Source organism: Eleutherodactylus coqui, chromosome 8 (assembly GCF_035609145.1).
Source record: "Eleutherodactylus coqui strain aEleCoq1 chromosome 8, aEleCoq1.hap1, whole genome shotgun sequence".
In the NCBI taxonomy this organism is placed as follows: domain Eukaryota; kingdom Metazoa; phylum Chordata; class Amphibia; order Anura; family Eleutherodactylidae; genus Eleutherodactylus; species Eleutherodactylus coqui.
This window is the reverse complement of record NC_089844.1, coordinates 23,654,211-23,675,400: the sequence shown is the minus strand read 5'-3', so window position 1 is coordinate 23,675,400 and position 21,190 is coordinate 23,654,211. Positions and strand designations below refer to the sequence as shown.

Below are 21,190 nucleotides of genomic sequence, written 5' to 3'. Positions count from 1 at the left end.
CTGCTGAGTTCTGTAACAACTCCCAGAAGCTCCTTTGCATGCAAATGAAGCTGAAAGGTACTAATAGCAATTGGTGCTTATTAGTACTTTTATGCAAAACAATCTTTTGAACAACAAGCTGATCTTTTGAAAGATATGTGTGTGTAAATGGACCTTAACCCAGGAGCAGTATCGGATAAATAATGTATGTACACATTAACTCCACCAGCAGAATAGTGAGTGCAGCTCTGGAGTATAATACAGGATGTAACTCAGAAGCAGTACAGGATAAGTAATGTATGTACACAGGGACTCCACCACCAGCAGAATAGTGAGTGCAGCTCTGGAGTATAATACAGGATGTAACTCGGGGTCAGTACAGGATAAGTAATGTATGTACACAGGGACTCCGCCAGCAGAAACCGAGTGCAGCTCTGGAGTATAATACAGGATGTAACTCAGGATCAGTATAGGATAAGTAATGTATGTACACAGTGACTCTACCAGCAGAATAGTGAGTGCAGCTCTGGAGCATTGTATACGATGTAACTCAGGATCAGTACAGGATAAGTAATGTATGTACAGAGTGACTCCACCAGCACAATAGTGAGTGCAGCTCTGGAGCACCTTTCTTTCAGAAGAACATTATTACTTGGATATAAATTATATAAGCTGCAGTATCCCCGGGTTGGGGCACAGCACATGGCACTACCAGGATCTGAGGAGCATCTTTGGGGAAAAATGCCTTTCTAATTCTGCTTGTTTCTATGTAGATGAAAGATGACATTAGATGCCAATTATATCATTTAACAGTAAGATTTCTCTCCGCTCCCCCCGTCCTCTGCGTCTTGTCGCCGCACCATCCTCGCTCGCCCCCTGGTTTGGAGAGATTTTCTCTTGGAAAGGTATTTTAGAGTAAATCTTCTGTCTCGTCGTTTGCATATCTGCTGATCAGACGCGGCCAGAAATGCCATAACCTCTCTACGCCGCGCGAGACGTCCGCCGTAACCTCTCTACGCCGCGCGAGACGTCCGCCGTAACCTCTCTACGCCGCGCGAGACGTCCGCCGTAACCTCTCTACGCCGCGCGAGACGTCCGCCGTAACCTCTCTACGCCGCGCGAGACGTCCGCTGTAATCTCTCTACGCTGCATCAGACATCTGCCGTAACCTCTCTATACCATGCAAGACGTCCACGATAATCTCTATACTGTGCGAGACGTCCGCCGGACAGCTGCAGTCAGTTTGGACAAGACAGTACATGAACCCCATACGCTTCTCCCTCCATAAAAGACTGGCAGTAATACTAGAGGTCCACACTTTTACAATACTAAAGAGATGCCAAGATATGACGGACGGCTCCGTTCCATGGATCTCAGGTACAAAGGATGACTGATGTATAAATCCAAACCTTCATATTCACTACTGCTTCGGTTGCTTTGACAATTCCAGCTACAGAGAGTGGACCTATTCATTCTAAACATAGGCGTAGCATCAGGGGCCGCGGTGGCGACCCGGCCCCTGTGCTCAGGAGGCCCTGAGAGTGCCCTCCACCATACACACATGCACATTCAGTGCATTAATGGCTGGCCGTTCTGTCTGCAGAAAGGCTCCAATCACGCGGCAGGCAGAACGGCCAGCCTGAGAGGAAGCCCGGAAGAGCAGGGGGGAGGAGGAGGGAGGCAGTCACATGGGGCGCCAGGGCACAGTGATCATGTGCTGCCCCTGCCTCCTGCTGGACGGAAGCAGCTGCGTCTGCCTGTGCTGCTGCTGTCACATAAAGGAGAAGTGGTCCAGGCCCCGGAGTATGTGTATATATATGTGTGTGTGTCTCTCTCTCTCTATCTATCTAGCTATATCTTATCTCATATCTATATATCAATCTAGCTAAAATTTTGCACCCGGGCCCCAGAGCCTTTAGGTGCGCCCCTGATCCTAAACTTCCTGGTTAATAAATAGAATACCAGAACTATAGTGAGGACTGACACTTATTCAGACAATACAGTAGAAGAAAGGAAACCGGAGGAGGCACATATACCTGATTCAGAGTCCCCCACTAAGGCTTTGTTCACATCTGGTGCAAATCTATCCAAAAATCCTAGCTAAAATAGTGTTGCGCTGGAGGACATAAAGAAGAGGGACGGACGCTATAGTAGTTAACAGGGGTCCGTCCAGCACTATTTTGGTTCAGTCATAAGATGAATTCTTTCCTGGCAGGAGTTCTGTTTTCCATATGGCAGATGTTAATGGTTGCCATTCAGGAGGAGCCAGGTAGAAAACAGTAGGGCGGGAAGTTCACGCTGTGCGAGATCTCAGTTCAGATTGTCAGTTCTTGGGGCAAGTTGCAGCAGGAGATCCCCCTGCATCCGTTTATCCTACACATAGGTGCTAAAAGTCATGGGACAGGAGCTAATATCACATAGGATGCCTCTAGCCTGGAGAAGTGCAGCAACTCGATGTGACATTCGACTCCACAAGTGGACAGAAGACGCCTGGAGGGACGTTGAGCCATCTGGATGTCCCCAAAGCTTTGGGGAATTTGTAGGGAAAGGAGCTCAGGTGTGAATGGACTCTATTTAGGACATCCCATAAATGTTGGACTCGGCTTATGTTGGGTGAACCTGTCGGCCGCACCATTCACAGGAGCTCTTCAGAAAGCTCCTCGAACCAGTTCTAGACAACCTGGGTCCGATGCATTATCCTGCTGAGTTATCGCATCATTGCATTGTGGGGATATGTGAAGTCTATGAAGGGCTATAACTGGTCACCAAGCAGTGCAACGTAGAGGGCATCGGTCTATGATGTATTTAGGTGGAACAGCGGACTCAACCCGTGCCATAAGAACACCCGACACCGTTATGAACCACCACCAGCCTACACAGTGCCTTGTTGACTACTGGGGTCCATGGCTTCATGGGATCTGTACCACATATGAACCCAACCATCAACCCGAAACAATTGGTATAATGACTCGGACCAAACAACGTTGCCAGTCGTTTGAGGTCCAGTTAGGAACCTCACAAGCCTAGGTTTGGCGTGGTATCCAGTGTCGTAGTGATAACAAAGTTGATTTGGTGGGTCATCTGCTCCCATATCTCGTGGAAGCTGAAGAACACTGCACAGACCTGCAGAATATGTGTCCTGCATTGAATGTGGATGTGATTTCTGGCAAAGTCGCTTGTCTGTTAGACGATTCTAGCCAGACGCCACTGGGCGGTATCATTAAGCACCCGTTGGCGTCTTCTGCGCTGGCCACTGCGGGTAGTAATGACGTTGTCTGTGTACACACATTATACTGTGGATCAAGGAATGTTAAATGCCCGCGCAACCTCAGAAATGGAATGTGCCATCCATCTGGCGTGCACCATCACGCCTCATTCCAATTCATGTTGCCTTGCCATGAGCGCACTGGCTGGTGTCCAACCTTACAACTTTACAGGTGGGGGCGTTCCAGAGCATCACCTGAGGAACCGCCACTCCATTAATAATGTACATACCGCTACCCCAGGACTTCTGGCAGGTCAGTGTATAATACAGCTTGTGGCGCTGTATTAGAACACTATAGAGCACAAAAGGGTGCAGATTGTCAGCTCTTGCGGTAAGCAACAGCAGCTGATCCCCCTTCCTTGGTCTATTATATAATGGTGCTGATGAGACGATCAGCTTATAAGGTGACAGGTGATAAATCCACGCACATTCCTGGAAGGTTGCCGCAGCCCCAAGTAATATTCTCACTTAATATCTGGAAAGTTGGCGCCCGCACAGTAGGCAGGATTTCCAGTCATTACGCAATGCCCGATCCGCCTGCAGACAAAGGCTGAATTTGGCTGGTGGTGCAGATTCTGATGGCCAAAAAGAAGGTCTTGTATATCACGTCATCAAACTGAAGATTTAACCTGCTGAGCACGGAGGGACAAGAAACTATCCTTGATAATCTGGTATCTGATGATCCAGTACAGAACTGCAATATGCAGGCTTGGAAGCTCCCAAGACCAGAAGAAGAGACTGCTCCAATTATAACATGACGGGACAGTTGTAAAATTCTACAGTTGTGTTGTACTTCTCAGTTACTGATCTTCCTGAAGGTTCTGTATAATTCTAAGTGTGATTTATAGACCGCTCCGATAAATGGTGAATCCCAGAATTTGCCACCAAAGAGAGCTGAGATATTATATATATATATATATACATATACATACACACACACACACACACACCAAACTAGTTGATATACCCGGCTTCGCCCAAGTTAATTTGGTAGAGGTGTTTACCTGTTTGCGCGGAGAATTTTATGAAGTGGTGGTTACTTCAGAGGAACATAATATGTATACACATAGAGGAGCGTTAGATTCTCCTCAGGCTGCATGTACTGATGTCCCTCTGCAGAAAGTGCCGCCTTTCCCACTCTATTCACTTTATACCCTTAAAAGGTAACGCCCTTTAATTCAAATTTAACCCGAGACTGGAGGTTGCAGCTCCTTCTTAGCCTTAAAGGCATTCTCCATCCCTGCCGTCCATGGTTGCTTCCTTATGTACTTTACAGCCTTTCAGTATATACACAGAGAGGAGCGTTAGATTCCCCTCAGTATATACACACACAGAGGAGCGTTAGATTCCCCTCAGTATATACACACACAGAGGAGCGTTAGATTCCCCTCAGTATATACACCCACAGAGGAGCGTTAGATTCCCCTCAGTATATACACCCACAGAGGTCAGTTAGATTGTTGTGCCAAATTTCACGCTTGTACAATCCCGGAAAGTTACATTACATAGGAGTGCACTTACTTTTGCACTTTGCATTGAATAATCGAGTTGTGACCCCTTTACATTTCCTTTTTAGGACGTAAAGAATGGTCGTGGCAAATGTCAGGTTTGTATAACACCGGGAAGTTAGAGAATTAGTGGCGAGTCAGTCAGTCAGTGCTTTCGCCTTTATATACAGGGAATGGTGGCGGTAAACCTGTTGCATTAAGAGAAAGTCAGCCAGAGGAACCTCATACTACGAAGGCTGTATTTAGATGGCCATATGCAAGTTACACCGGAGAAACTCAGGAGCAACTCACATCGGACATCACATAGACACCCATTGTGTACTGTCTGATATACACCTCCGCGCGCGCACACGCACACACTGTGCTTTCTCACCAGTGACAACAAATTTTTCACAAAACTTTATTCAAAAATGGCAGCAGGAACGTTCAAGTGCAGTAAAACAGGTATCAAAATCTTTATTCCATCTTCAGTAATCACGCAACGTTTCGGCCGTTACAAACAGCCTTTGTCAAGCATCGTTTCGGCTGTTTGTAACGGCCGAAACGTTGCGTGATTACTGAAGATGGAATAAAGATTTTGATACCTGTTTTACTGCACTTGAACGTTCCTGCTGCCATTTCTGGATAAAGTTTTGTGATTTTGGAAAACGTGGATCCGTTTCCTGGTTAACGGCTGTGCAGGGAGAACCTCCCCTTGGATAAGGGTTTGCTGTAGTGCTGCAGGCACTTATGTGTTGTTGGAGAACAAATCTTTTCACAGGGATAGAATCTTAGAATGGAAGGGACCTCCAGGGTCATCGGGTCCAACCCCCTGCTCAATGCAGGATTCACTAAATCATCCCAGACAGATATCTATCCAGCCTTTGTTTGAACACTTCCATTGAAGGAGAACTCCCCACCTCCCGTGGTGACCTGTTCCACTCATTGATCCCCCTCACTGTCTAATATCTAATCTGTGTCTCCTCCCTTTCAGTTTCATCCCATTGCTTCTAATCTTTCCTTGTGCAGATGAGAATAGGGCTAATCCCTCTACACTGTGACAGCCCCTCAGATATTTGTGGACAGCTATTAAGTCTCCTCTCAGCATTCTTTTTTGCAAGCTAAATATTCCCAGATCCTTTAACCGTTCCTCATAGGACATGATTTACAGACAGCTCACTATCCTGGTAACTCTTCTGTGAACTTGCTCCAGTTTGTCCATGTCTTTTTTAAATTGGGGTGCCCAAACTGGAGGCAGTATTCCAGATGCTTATCTTAATACAGCTCATAATTGTATTTATCTTTTTTGCTGCTACATCACATTGTTGACTCATGTTCAGTATGTGATCTTAGCCCAATTCCTCCTATTCTGTATGTGCTTCCTTCATTTTTCTTGCCCAGATGTAGGACTTTGCATTTCTCCCTGTTAAATACAATTCTGTAAGGTCACTGCTCACTGTTGGCCAGATCTTTTTTGAATCCTCTCTTTCTCTTCCCTAGTGTTAGATATCCCTCCTAGCTTTGTGTCGTCGGCAAATTTGATCAGTTTTCTCTCAATTGCCTCCTCCAGATCATTTATAAAAATGTTGAGCACTAAGCCTAGGACAGAGCCTTGTAGTTCCCCACTTGATACATTCTTCCACTTGGATGTGCAGCCATTTATGACCACTCTTTGAATACGATCACTCAGCCAGTTGTGAATCCACCTAACAGTTGCCTTGTCAATCCCATATTTGGTCATTTTTTCAATAATTATGGTATAAGATACTTTGTCAAATGCCTTAGTAAAGACAAGATATAATATATTGACTATATTCCCCTGATTACCCAAGACGGCGATTCTGTCATAGAAGGAAATTAGATTCATCTGGCATGACTTGTTTGTTACAAACCCATGCTGGCTCTACATTAATTACTCCATTCTCATCCAAGTACTTACATACATGCGGTTTAATAATTTGTTCAGAGATTTTTCCCAGTATAGCAATTAGGCTCACAGGCCTGTAGTTTCCTGGATCCACCTCCTTCCTTTTTTTGAAAATAGGGTCAACATTTGCCTTTCTCCAATTTTCTGGGACTTCTCCTGTTCTCCAGGAATTTTCAAAAACTACCTCACATGGTTCAACAATTATCTCTGCTGTATCCTTCAGTATCCTAGGATGGAATTTATCTGGACCTGGAGACTTGATATCATTTAAGTTATCTAAGTGTTCCCTCACCATCTCTCTGCTTATAGATAGCCTGCACTGAGTTTAAAAGGGGACTTGATATCTTTCTAGAGGGGAAGGATATTACAGGATATAAATCCTAGGTTATTTGGTAATCCGGGTATACAGGCAGGTAGGAACTATTAGGGGTTGATCTAGGGATAAGTCTGATTGCCATTAGGGAGTTGGGAAGGAATTTTCCCCAAAAGGGCTAATTGGCTCCTGCCTCTTGTTTTTTTTTTGCCTTCCTCTAGATCAACAACATAGGAGGTTAAACAGGCTGAACTAGATGGACATGGTCTTCATTCAGCCTTACATACTATGTTACTATCCTTTTATTCCCCAATAGCACAGGAAAGAACAGCTGATGTTACATTTACTTTCTAAAGGAATTTAAACGTTCAGCCTTATCGTCATTTTCATCCCGTAAACATCCTGTTGCAGCTTAGCCTTGCTATCAGGCCAGACCAGGTTTTATCTGTGTCTCTGCCTTTCTTGGGACTGAGGGACTTGATGTCAGGTGAGTGATGTTAGTTCTCACCTGATTCTAGTTGCCCTGCCCTATATAGTCTGACTTAGATTTGACTTCTGTGCTGGTCAATTTAGTTTCTTCCTGGAATTGCTGAGGAGAAAAGCCTGCCTCGGGAGCGCCTTTTCCTTGCTGCAGACTTCTGATACAGTTGGAGTACCACAGTTAGTTTCCTTGTACTGTTCCTTTTGGCCGCCTGCAGACGGGCGGAAATTCCGTGGCAGGATTTCCCGTGGAATTTCCGCCCTTGGAAGCTGCCATAGGATTGCGTTAAGAAACGCAAGCCTAGGCAGATGGCTGCGGGTTTGTCCGCGCGAAATCTCGTGCGGCAAACAAACCGCAGCATGTTCTATTTCTGTGCGGGGCTCGGCGAGCCCCGCACAGAAACGTCACTCACCGGCTCCGGTCTGCGCATGCGCTGGCTGCCCGGCAGCCGGTACATGAAAGATCCAGAGCTGCGGGGTGCAGGTGAGTACACACTGCTCTCTGCAGGCATTCGGGTCGGGTCCTGCAGCGAGAATTCTCGCTGCCGTATCCGACCCGGCCGCCCGCCGGCGGCCTTTGTATTCAGGGTTCCCTAGTCGGGATTTATTAGCGGCCGAAGTACACGTGTGGGTCCGCACTTATCAGAGTGATCGGCCTGCCGATTAGCCAGGTGTCCCTCCTGGGAGAGGGGTTCTCCAGGTAAGAATTTCCCTTAGTTTTCTTCTGTGGTTTTCATTGCACTTTTGGTTGCGTTACGCACGGTTGTGCTCATTTTTGCGTTTGTGTACACCGCACGTCCTGTCAGGACACAACACATCCTATAGCATCTTTGACTTTTCTTTTGACATACCCCCAAAATCCTTTTTAATTGCTTTATGCCTCTCCTCCAAGCATCACTTTATTATTAGCTTTAGCTCGTCTGACATTCGCCCTACAATTTCTGCAGATTGCATTATATTCCTCTTTAGATATTTCCCCCTCTTTCCATTTGATAAACATGGTTTCTTCCTTTTTAACACATATGCAAGTTCTGTGTTCATCCATCCTGGTTTCTTTAAATGCTTTCCATTCTTCCTTTTTTAGGGATTGGTAACGATTGTGCTTTGAGAATCTCATTTCAAAATATTTCCCAACCTTCTTGGACATTTCTGTCCTTAAGAACATCCAGCCATTGGATTCTTCCTACCCTCTCTCTGAGTTCATTAAAATCTGTCTTCCTGAAATCCAACCTTGAGTTTTCTCAGGTCTTCCTCCCCTCTTTATCCATCATTCAAGGATATCATGATCACTGCCTCCTAAGGTCCCAGCCACCCTTACTTCCTCAACCATACCCTCCCTGTTGATAAGAATTAGGTCCAGGATAGCAGATCACCTTGTTTTCTTTTCTACCTTTTGGAAGATAAAGTTGTCAGCAAGAGCGGATCAGAATTTGTTGGATCCATTACTTTTGCCTGAGAGATTCCCAACAAATGTCTGGATCGGTAAAATCTCCCATAATCACTATGTTGGGCTTTATTGAGAACTTGGCCATCTGATGTAGAAAGAGTTCATCCATATCTTCGGCTTGTCCAGGGGGCCTATAATAAATGCCTACAATGGTGTCCTTTCTGTTGTTCTCTCCTTGTATTCTTAACCAAACAGTTTCTACAGAGCCCTCAGCTCTGAAGCTTGGATCTCTGTGGAGTTATATGCTTTACTAATATACAACCTTTATAAGAAATGGACCTAATAAAAATGGGAGGAAGTGTCGCATTGTATCCTTCAAGCCTTGTATTCGAATCTTGTGTATCATTCCACCATGTTTCCGTTATTCCTATGACATCCTATTTCTCTTCCTGTGTTAGAAGCTCCAATTCTCCCTGTTTCCCATGCTCTGTGCATTCGTGTAGAAACATTTTAGTTTGTGATCGGTGTCTCTTACACCTCTACTTTCCTTCTCAATTATTTGTCTTTGTCCTTTCTTTCCACTTCTAATAACACGGTTGTCATCATCAACGTAGCCAGTTGTTCACCTCTAGAATGCTGTTCCATCTCCTCATTTCATAGCCATCCACTGGGAGGATGGATGAGAAGACCAAAAGTGCTCCCAGTTCCTTCACCTTCCGGCAGAAGTCTTCAAAGTCTCTGCAAATAGTTGCAAGGTCCTTTTTTGCAGTGCCATTTGTCCCTCCATGTATTAGTAGGAATTGGTGGTGTTCTGTAGGACTGAAGAGTCTTGACAGCCTATCAGACACATCTTTGATTTGTGCACCTGGAAGACAGCACACCTCTCGTGAGGTTATGTCAGGTCTACAAACAGCGGCCTCTGTTCCTCTTAATAGGGAATCCCCCACAACCAGCGCTCCTCTTCTTCGGAACAACATTTTTTCTCCATCCAAGAGGATTCTGATTGTTTACTATACTTGCGGGCAAAGTCATTGATGTGCCTCTTTGTTCTCCTCCATGAGAGCCTGGTACCCGTTCCTGAGCAGTATGGGTGATGGCTGACCCCTAATCCTCCTGCTTCTTTGGGTCACATGCTTCCATTCCTTAACTTTTACAGGTAAACTTAAAATGTATTTTCCTTTAACATTCTGAAGACTTATTTCTGCTCAGTCAAGGAAATCCTCATCTTCCTTAATAAGTTACAATGTAGCGATTCTCTACTGAAGAGTTTGCACCTGTTCCTCCAATAGAGACACAAGCTTGCATTTCTGTCAGGTGAAGGTTGATTTTTTTTCCTCTGGTAGATCTGTAAACATATAGCATACAACGCAGCTCACCATATGGCAACTCTTCCATGTTTATGACCACTTCCAAACTTCTAAAAAAGTCACAAATTTTTGTAATTATATATAAGCTATATGCTACTAAGTGGAAAAAGCCCTGGGGGTATTAGTGGACTGTAGACTTAACTTGAGCAATCAACGCCAGTCAGCTGCTACAAAAGCAAATACAGTCTTGGGGTGCATTAAAAGAGGCATAGGGGCGAGGGGCGAGAACATTCTCCTCCCACTATATAAGGCACTTGTCAGGCCCCACATGGAATACTGCGCACAGTTCTGATCACCGATGCTCAGGAAAAATGTTGCAGTACTAGAGGGGGTTCAAAGAAGGGCAACTAAATTAATAGAATGACAGGACTGGAATACCCAGAGAGGCTATCAAAATTAGGATTATTCATTCTGGAAAAAAGACGGCTAAGGGGCGATCAAATAACTATGTATAAATACATGAGGGGACAATACAAGGATCTCTGCCATGATCTGTTTATACCCAGGACTGCGACGGTAACGAGAGGGCACCCGCTACGTCTAGAAGAAAGCAGGTTTCATCACCAACATAGAAGGGGGTTCTTTACTGTAAGAGCAGTGAGACTGTGGAACTCTCTGCCTGAGGACGTGGGGATGGCAAAATCCATAACGGAGTTTAAGAGGGGACTAGAAGTCTTCCTACAGTGCTTTGATATTACAGGATATAGACATTAGGTGACCAGAGGGGTTGTTGATCCGGGCCTTGGAGTCAGGTAGGAACTATCAAACGTTGATCCAGAGATTATTCTGACTGGCACTATGGAGTCGGAAAGGAATTTTTTTCCCCAAGGGGGCTTAATTGGCTTCTGCCTCATTGGGGTTTTTTTTTGCCTTCCTCTGAATCAACAAGGAGGTGGGGGAGAAAAAACAGGTTAAACTGAATGGACGTTGTCTTCTTTCAGCTTAGCATACTATTTTACTATGCAAGTGTAAAACTTTGTGTGCCGTTAGGTGCATGGTCTGGCGATATCCTCTGAATAGCTAAATCCAGAAATCGTTCCATTCAGTGTAACTCTTCATTCTTCCCAGAACACACCAGGAATATGCAAATTACCTTCCGGAAGCTCCAATCATCGGTCCTTGTGAAAAAGGGTTATAGGAATAGCCTCATAGATCATTATAGGGCCGTGCCCAAGAGGGGTGTGCACTCTGCATTTGTATATTATACGAGCGGGTGCCAATTGGTCTTTGGCTTTGTTCTTTTTTTGTTTCTATGGTAACAAATGTTACATCATATGAAAGCCTTATGTGTCTAATATAGGTTTATTTTCAATTTTGTGTTTGTAGCTTATGGTAACAGTGATCTCGGAACGCGGGAAAACAAAATGGCGCAGTCTAAGGCGATATTCACAGCAAATGAGAGCAGAGGAGTGATGAAATTCTTGTTTCTGCAAGAAGTCCGTGAAGGATATTCCTGGCGATATGTCGCAGACATTGGGGGATCAATGCCCTTCATATTCTGCAGTTAAGAACTGGGTTGCCACTTCAGCACCAATGATGAGGAACGTCCTGGACGAGCGAGACAGGTTGTTGTTCCGGAGATCATCGATACTGCGCACAACTTCACACTGGAGAAATCGGCTGCAGGAATAGCCGACATCATGGGGATTCCTCGTGAACGTGTTTGTGTCATTATCCATGAAGAAGCCATCTGCAAAGTGGGTTCCCAAGTGTGTGACAACAGATCAGAAAAGCATGCGAGTGAGAACTTCCCGGTCCATTTGTTAGCGTTTCCGGACTGATAAGAACTTCCTGGACCGACTGGTCACCAGGGATGAGACCTGGATTTATTAGTATGACCCTGAAACCAAGGAGCAGTCAAAAGAGTGGAGGCCCAGTGGTTCTCAGCCACTAAGGTGATGGCGTCTGTGTTCTGGGGTAAGGACGGCGTGCTGCTAGTGGACTACCTTCACAATGGTTCCACCATGAATACAAGGTATTACATTGAACTTTTGGACCAATTGAAGGCCGCTCTGAAGGCCAAAAGGTGCGGCAACCTATCCAATGGAATCTTGTTCTTGCAAGACAATGCCTCCGCTCACACTGCACAAGCGACTACGACAAAACTGGTGGAGCTAGGCTTCCAGCTAGTTGACCACCCACCTTATTCACCAGATCTAGCTCCCTCCGACTATCATCGGTTTCCAAACCTGAAGAAACACCTCAAGGGGACCAAATGTCACACCATTTCTGACGCCATGGCTGCTTGAGGCACAACCGAAATACTTATTTTTGCAAGGCTTACAGAAGTTGTTACACCGATGTAAGAAGTGTGTTGGCATCAGTGGAGAGGATGTGGAGTAAATGTAACGTTTCATCTTCCTATCTTGTTTCTTTCTGGATAAAAATGCGAGTGTGATGACATTTTTAAATTTTTCCTATTGAACAACATGCAATTTTCACATGTACCACAGTGCGATTCCCTCACAAGACATATTGCACCCACAGGAGTGGGGGGCGTCAACTATATCCCAGAGTCTCCATGCTCAGAGAATCAGGTGATACTGTTGTAGGGGGCCTTCAGAACCTTGTCCAATCATAAGGACCATGAAGAGCGAAGATGGGATTGGGGGGGGGGGGGGGGGGGGGAATCCCACAACACTAAGAGATAGTGATCTTATAAAGGCCTATTTACACGCAAAGACAATCTTTCAAAGGATTGAAAGATTGACAGCTCTAGGGATCATTTGGCATAAAGTGCAAATAAAGCACTTTATTAGCATGTAAATGAGACTCCAGGGGCAGCCTGCAGAACACAGCAGGTACTCTGAGCTCTGCAATCAGCTCCTTTGTTCTCACATGGGCTGTCAGCTGAATACAATGTAATCAGCGCTCCTGTGCAGAACACAGCATGCGTTCTGTGTTATCTACTACCTGGCTGAATGATGTATTTTATGCTTGCCTTAAAATCATATTTCAGCCGAAGGGTGAACGATGGTAGCATTTACACACAATGATTCGCTCATATGCCATCGTTTGAACAAATTTTGAGCGATAATCGTTGCGTATAAATGGGGCTTAAGGCCGGGCTCATACAAGCGCATTGAATTCCGCATGCAGGATGCCCACAGCGGATTCCGGCTGTGAGCCAGGCTGGTGACCCTGTGTATGGCAATTTACTGTATTGCGCTTGCCTGCGGAGGCTCACAGGCGGTCATGCGCAGTATAGTTGTTTTTCTTTTGTTTGTTTTTCCTGCGCCGTTGCTTAGCGATGACGTGGGTACCTGCAGTCCATAGGCAAGGTTAAAAGCATATGGGCTGCTGGTCGCACAACTCTATTGACATCAATGGATGCCATCTGCGCAGATTCCACGCTAAAATAGAGCATGCTACGATTTTTCTTACGCTCGCGGAATACGCAATTTGTATCCGCAAGTGTAATAGAAAATTTGAAAATGCGTGCCTTTCAATGCCTGTGTTTTACTGCAGAAAGTACACAGACGCCGATCGCGGAATCCGAAATTCAAAACCGGTCAAGTGAGACCGGCCTGAGGGATAGTGATCCCATCACACCCAGCTATAAAGACCTTATAATACTAAGGGGGGTGTCATACCTTCCCATCAATCCTGACTGTACTTCCCACAGAGACACGGCTGTTCCTTGGGGGCAACGTAAATACTGGGGGTGCTTGGGGTAGGAGGGAGTGCTCTCCAGTCACAGGGGTCTTGGTGATTTTCAGGTTTGACACCAACTTCACATCCGCCATATTGACTACAGGAGAGAAACAAAACTCAGGTTAATAACAGTGCGTACAAGAAATGATGAATTTATGGATCCCAATAAGATGAGTAACGGAGAGACCGACGGGGAAAATAACAGCGGCTGAGCAAAGGAGTAAGAATCCGAGAGGGAATGAGCGGGCGAGCAGAGGAGTGAGATAAAGGGGCCGAGCGGGTGAGCGGAGAAGTGAGGTAAAGGGGCCGAGCGGGTGAGCGGAGAAGTGAGGTAAAGGGGCCGAGCGGGTGAGCGGAGAAGTGAGGTAAAGGGGGCCGAGCGGGTGAGCGGAGAAGTGAGGTAAAGGGGCCGAGCGGTGTGAGCGGAGAAGTGAGGTAGAGGGACCAAGGGGGTAAGTATTAGGGACTGAGCAGAAGAGTAAGAATCAGAGGGTGATCATGGGGGCGAGCAAAGGAGTGAGATAGACGGACCAAGGGGGCAAGTGTTAGGGACTGAGCAAAGGAGTGAGAGCTTAAGGGACCGGGCGGGAGAGCAAAGGAGTGAAGTATAGAGGGACCAAAGAGCGAGAGCTAGAGGGACCGGGCGGGCGAGCAAAGAAGTGAGAGCTAGAGGGACCGGGCGGGCGAGCAAAGGAGTGAGAGCTAGAGGGACCGGGCGGGCGAGCAAAGGAGTGAGAGCTAGAGGGACCGGGCGGGCGAGCAAAGGAGTGAGAGCTAGAGGGACCGGGCGGGCGAGCAAAGGAGTGAGAGCTAGAGGGACCGGGCGGGCGAGCAAAGGAGTGAGAGCTAGAGGGACCGGGCGGGCGAGCAAAGGAGTGAGAGCTAGAGGGACCGGGCGGGCGAGCAAAGGAGTGAGAGCTAGAGGGACCGGGCGGGCGAGCAAAGGAGTGAGAGCTAGAGGGACCGGGCGGGCGAGCAAAGGAGTGAGAGCTAGAGGGACCGGGCGGGCGAGCAAAGGAGTGAGAGCTAGAGGGACCGGGCGGGCGAGCAAAGGAGTGAGATATAGAGGGACCGGGCGGGCGAGCAAAGGAGTGAGATATAGAGGGACCGGGCGGGCGAGCAAAGGAGTGAGAATCAGAGGGACCGGGCGGGCGAGCAAAGGAGTGACAGAGGGGGCGAGCAAAGGAGTGACAGAGGGGGCGAGCAAAGGAGTGACAGAGGGGGCGAGCAAAGGAGTGACAGAGGGGGCGAGCAAAGGAGTGACAGAGGGGGCGAGCAAAGGAGTGACAGAGGGGGCGAGCAAAGGAGTGACAGAGGGGGTGAGCAAAGGAGTGACAGAGGGGGTGAGCAAAGGAGTGACAGAGGGGGTGAGGGGGTGAGCAAAGGAGTGACAGAGGGGGTGAGGGGGTGAGCAAAGGAGTGACAGAGGGGGTGAGGGGGTGAGCAAAGGAGGGACAGAGGGACAGAGGGGGTGAGCAAAGGAGTGACAGAGGGACAGAGGGGGTGAGCAAAGGAGTGACAGAGGGACAGAGGGGGTGAGCAAAGGAGTGACAGAGGGACAGAGGGGGTGAGCAAAGGAGTGACAGAGGGGGTGAGCAAAGGAGTGACAGAGGGACAGAGGGGGTGAGCAAAGGAGTGACAGAGGGACAGAGGGGGTGAGCAAAGGAGTGACAGAGGGACAGAGGGGGTGAGCAAAGGAGTGACAGAGGGGGTGAGCAAAGGAGTGACAGAGGGGGTGAGCAAAGGAGTGACAGAAGGGGGTGAGCAAAGGAGTGACAGAGGGACAGAGGGGGTGAGCAAAGGAGTGACAGAGGGGGTGAGCAAAGGAGTGACAGAGGGGGTGAGTATTAGGGACTGAGCAGAGGAGTAAGAATCAGAGAGGGATCAAGGGTGTGAGCAAAGTAGTGAGATAGAGGGGCCAAGGAGATGAGCAAAGGAGTGAGATAGAGGGACCGAGGGGGTAAGTATTAGTGACTGAGCAGAGGAGTAAGAATCAGAGAGGGATCAAGGGGGTGAGCAAAGGAGTGAGATAGAGGGACCAAGGAGTGAGATATAGCGGGACTGAGCAAGTGACCAAAGGAGTGAGATAGAGATACTGAGGGGGTAAGTATTAGAGACTGAGCAGAGGAATGAGAATCAGAGAGGCACTAAGGAGGAAAGTAAAGGGGTCTGCATACAATGATAAACCCCCAGAACTTAATCTGGTCCTGAACTCAGGGACTCCGCAGGTTAATTTTCTTTTGTTTGTTTTTAATTTCACTGATCTTTAGGGCTGGAGTCGGGCTCAGGAGGATATAATGGATGGTGACATCATGTCGGCAGGTCATATATAGACCTGCCAAGCTGCATTCTTGGATAGGAGACCCTCACACCTTCCCTCTGACAACGGAGAGGTGGAGCGGGGCAGGAAACTCTTCAGCAGATGCGGGAATGTGGCAACAACTACTCATTATATACAAAAGAAAATTCCTGAATGTTCAGCCAGCGGTCCTGATACCTCTCCAAAGAGATGAGTGTGGACGTGTACAGCGAGCGGCGAGCCATCAGCAGGAGCCAAACACAGGAAGGACTGTTGGGTTATAGTTATAGGGCCGATATTTGCGCACAAGTTTTATGCATTGCGAGACACACAGAAGTCATGCGACAATAGACCCTACTGTTTGCAATGGATCCATTTACACGGGCGAGACGGAAGAGGAGAGAGAGAAAAATAAGAAAATGGCACCATGTCTCATTTTCATACAAGTCTCACATGAGGATAGAACATGCACATGTCCTGCACCGGGTGTCCGTGTTCTGCCTGATGCGAATCGTACCAAGGAATCTCGGGCTCAACCCGTTATCAGCCGTGTAAATATAGCCCAATAGTGTACATGTCTCTGGTGTATCTAATCCGGTCACGTGTAATACCATTTGCTGGAGCGCTGTATCTAATCCGGTCATGTGTGATACCGTCTGCTGGAGCGCCGTATCTAATCCGGTCATGTGTGATACCGTCTGCTGGAGCGCCGTATCTAATCCGGTCATGTGTGATACCGTCTGCTGGAACGATGTATCTAATCTGGTCACGTGTGATACAGTCTGCTGGAGCACTGTATCTATTATCATCATGTGGGATACCGTCTGCTGGAATGCTGTATCTAATCCGGTCATGTGTGATACCGTCTGCAGGAACAATCTATCTAATCCGGTCATGTGTGATACCGCCTGCTGGAGCGCTGTATCTAATCCGGTCATGTATGATACTGTCTGCTGGAATGATGTATCTAATCCAGTCACGTGTGATACTGTCTGCTGAAACGCTGTATCTAATCCTATCATGTGTGATATCGTCTGCTGGAACACTGTATCAAATCCAGTCATGTGTGATACCGTCTGCTGAGTTGTGATAACCTATCCCATTGTGCAAGATACGGTCTGCTGGGCGGTGTATCTAATCCCATTGTGTGTGATACGGCCTGCTGGGCGGTGTATCTAATCCCATTGTGTGTGATACGGTCTGCTGGGCGGTGTATCTAATCCCATTGTGTGTGATACGGTCTGCTGGGCGGTGTATCTAATCCCATTGTGTGTGATACGGCCTGCTGGGCGGTGTATCTAATCCCATTGTGTGTGATACGGCCTGCTGAGTGGTGTATCTAATCCCATTGTGTGCGATACGGTCTGCTGGGCGGTGCATCTAATCCCATTGTGTGTGATACGGTCTGCTGGGCGGTGTATCTAATCCCATTGTGTGTGATACGGCCTGCTGAGATGCTGTTCCCCATCACGCTCTGCTCTCTAAGTCCGCCTTCACACAGGGATTACTCTGGATTTGTGCATTGAGAGATGCACAAATATGATCCCCATTATTTTGTATGGGGTGGTACACATGGGCGCTGTTTTCCTGCAGGGCACCGTGTTATGTGGTAATCAAATCGCGGCATGTTCTATCTACACCCATTGTTTCCAATGGGGCCTGCAGCAGCATTGCACCGCATGCTAGGTCAGTGCGAGGTCTCCCATTGAAAGCAGAGCCGCGGCGGAGGATTGCTTCTTCCCCGAGGCGATGCAGGACTAATTTGACATAAAAACGACTCACACCTGCGGGGAAATTCCCATGGTGGGGAGCGCGATATGGAGCCATGTGAAGTTAGCCTAAATCCATCCTGAATGTGGCAGCCAGGCTCGTCTCCCTGTCCAGCCGCTACTCTGACGCCTCTGCCCTGTGCCTGTCACTGCACTGGCTGCCCGTCAAATACAGAATCCAATTCAAACTCACCACCCTCATTCATAAAGCTTTCCACAGCAACGCGCCGCCCTACATTGCCTCCCTTATCTCAATCCACCATACAGACCGTGCCCTCCGCTAACAAAATCAGATTAAGTGCTGCTTTAATTTGAACCTCTCATTCCCGCCTCCAAGACTTCCCCAGAGCAGCACCAGTCCTCCGTAACGCGCTACCCCAAACTATCCGGGCAATCCATGACACACAAAACTTCAGGCGTGCTCTAAAAACAAACCCCTCTGTACTCCGCCTGATAACATGCTTCCTGACCTACTGACTGCAATCCCTGCTAGCCACAATCAATCAACTGCCCCCGCAGTCACACAGTTTCAGCCACCACATAGCTTAATGTCTGACCATTGTTTATGTGTATAGCATCCCTCACTCTCCACCCCTTTACCTTCTGTATTCCCCCCATTATCTGCAGTATGTAAGCTCATTGGAGCCCCTACTGTCTCCATCAACCGATTACTAGATGGAACCGGAGTTTTGTTTCTGTTCCCCGTCTTGTAAGCGCTGCGGAATATGTTGCGGTATATAAATAAAGATTATTATTATTAAATGAGAAGAAATAAAATGGATCTCAGTCAATTCAGGTAGAGAACCTGCAGCTGCTGGAGAACAAGAAGTCCCAGCACAGCCTGGAAAACCTTATCCCATCATATATTGGCTAGGTGAGCGGCCGTAATATTGCCTCTTCATCAAATGGTCACAAATGTAATTTATCAAAGCAGCTACAGAAATGACATTCAATATGGCAGCACATCCAGTTATCACATCTGCCCCAAGAGCGTAGGAAACATTAAGATGTGTACGACCAACACGGGTCCATCCCACTAATAATTTGATCTTTTTCTCCACCCCTGTTTAAATGGAAGGCAGTGCAAGTCATCTGCAATAGCATCCCCATCTAATTACATTTATCACCACAGAATGACTAAAAACAGTGTATGCTGGCCACCACCAGGGGGAGCAAATCCCTTCAGACCCATAAAAGCTGCAATATCCGTTAGTGATTCGGCCGCTACTAATCTGCTGCTCATCTGCATGAAAAGAAATGCATCTAAATCCGCACTTATGGCACAAATTTTGCAATCTTGATGCAGATATTGGTGCATATTTTCCGCTGCGCATAATCTGCACCATTTTCCATTACGTGTGAACATACCTTAAGGCCTCATGTCCACGGGTGGGTCGGATTCCGCCGACGGGAGTTGACCCTGCCCGCGGCCACAGACATTCTTTTACCTGTCCGAATCTGCTTTTGTCTGCACTGCGGATGTGTGCGGCCGGCACAGCACATCTCTTAATTCCTGCTTTCCTACGGTACATCTGCAGGGTTAGCTGCGGGTGTGCCACGGATCGGATGACTTCCATTGACTTCCATGGAAGCAGTCAGTGCGGGATCTGCACAGAAAGGAAGCATGCTGCGACTTGTTTTCTGGCCCAGAAGGTCCGCAAATGTATTTTACATGCTTTAATTCATTTCCGGACGCCCATGCTTCCTTACGGGCGGCTTGATTTGCGGATCTCTGCAAATCAAATCCGCCCGCGGACATGAGGCCTTAGGGTGCGTTCAGACGACAGAATTCAATGCAGAAGTTTCTTTATGAATTCTGCCTCCATTTTTGGCGCAGCCCTGTCATTGGGCAGAATCCAAGTACAGAATTCCAACATGGAAAACCACGTTTCCGCGTCAAAAAGCGAGTGTCACTTCTTGACATGGAAACGCATCTCCGCGTCTGAATTATGCATGCAGATTGTGTCCACTGACAGGGCTAAATCTGTGTGGATCGGCGTCAAAGACTGCAGCAGAAAGATGTGGAATCTGCCGTGTGAACAAACACTTGGTGTAAAAAAAGGGCAATATGCACATTTATTATTCCCCCCCCCCCCCCCCCGACTCCAAATCGAGTGAAAATATTGCAAATTTGGATGAAACCTTTAAAAATCATTGGTTTCATAATGCTGCGTTTTCAGTCACTCAAAAAACGTGCAATATTTTTTTTTTACTCCCAAGTGTGAGGGCCCCCTTATTGATTCATAGAGGAGAGCGGCCATTGCATTACTCCGATTACTACCCCACAGCCTGAGCCCAAATCTGGGCTCCATGACTAGGATGCCAGCGAGATGCTCTGCAACAGGAAAGACTCCGATTGCCCGCAGCACTGCGATCCAGGTAGATGAGTAGAGCAACTGTTCAGATCTTTCTCATATTTTGGGACCCATTTCCTCAGGCTGGCGTTTTGTATGCCGGTCTAAGTAAAGGGTTAATCTTGCTACAAGCAACAAATGTACTAAGACACAAACCTCTAACCGGGCGGTCATATGATAGTTTTTTACCCACCACGGTTCAGCCTACGGTAAATGGTTGTTCCACATGTGCCCCACCGTTCCATTCACTTCAAAGGGAGCACCAGAAATTGCAGACTTTACAATCTCTGGCGCTTTCATTCGGCGCATGCGCGATCAGTCGCTGCTATTCACTGCAGGATGAGCCGCAGTTAGGGTGGGCGCATGAAAGGTAGAAAACTGACGAGTCTCATCTGGCGGCACCTCCGTGCTTCAAGCTGGAGTAGGCCTTTGCTGTAATCTGGCGCAGGTTACAGTACATGTGATGGATGTGCATGTAGCCACTCCCCTTAAATCAAAGCCCCCCCCCCCCCCCCCCATTCTTGGAAAAATGGCAGGCCAGGCATAAAAGTCAGAAAAGGTACAATTTTGGGGAATGCATATTTTTACATGGCTGATTTCATCCCGCAAGTTTTGCGCATTGTGAGATGTACAAAATCAGAACCCCCTGCTTGCAAATAGGTCTATTTACACGAGCGAAAAGGCGCAATACGTTGTATTTTTCTACGAGTCTGCAGAAATCTTGCCCATTATTTCCAATAGGTGGGAGTGGGGAGGGGGGGAGAAAATGCATTGCACTTCCAAGTATATGAAGTTTTGACTTTTCCTACTGAAAATACATCCGATTTTTCCCATAAATGAAAAATACACTTGAGAAAAAAAAAAAAAAAAAACACACGTTGAGCGATTTTCTCACAAACCGCTTCGCAC

At 47.3% G+C, this 21,190-nt stretch overlaps 1 protein-coding gene across 4 annotated transcripts in view; it reads right to left on the bottom strand.

Annotated features, from left to right (window-relative positions):
• The window catches only part of MYLK (myosin light chain kinase), a 202,622-nt gene that overhangs the window by 151,616 nt on the left and 29,816 nt on the right, over positions 1-21,190 (bottom strand). For all 4 annotated transcript variants that reach the window (XM_066575314.1, XM_066575316.1, XM_066575317.1 and 1 more), the window contains exon 3: positions 13,799-13,956. In XM_066575314.1, coding sequence (XP_066431411.1) covers positions 13,799-13,951 — 153 coding nt within the window. In that variant the 5' untranslated portion in view covers positions 13,952-13,956. The remainder of the gene's footprint in view (positions 1-13,798; positions 13,957-21,190) is intronic.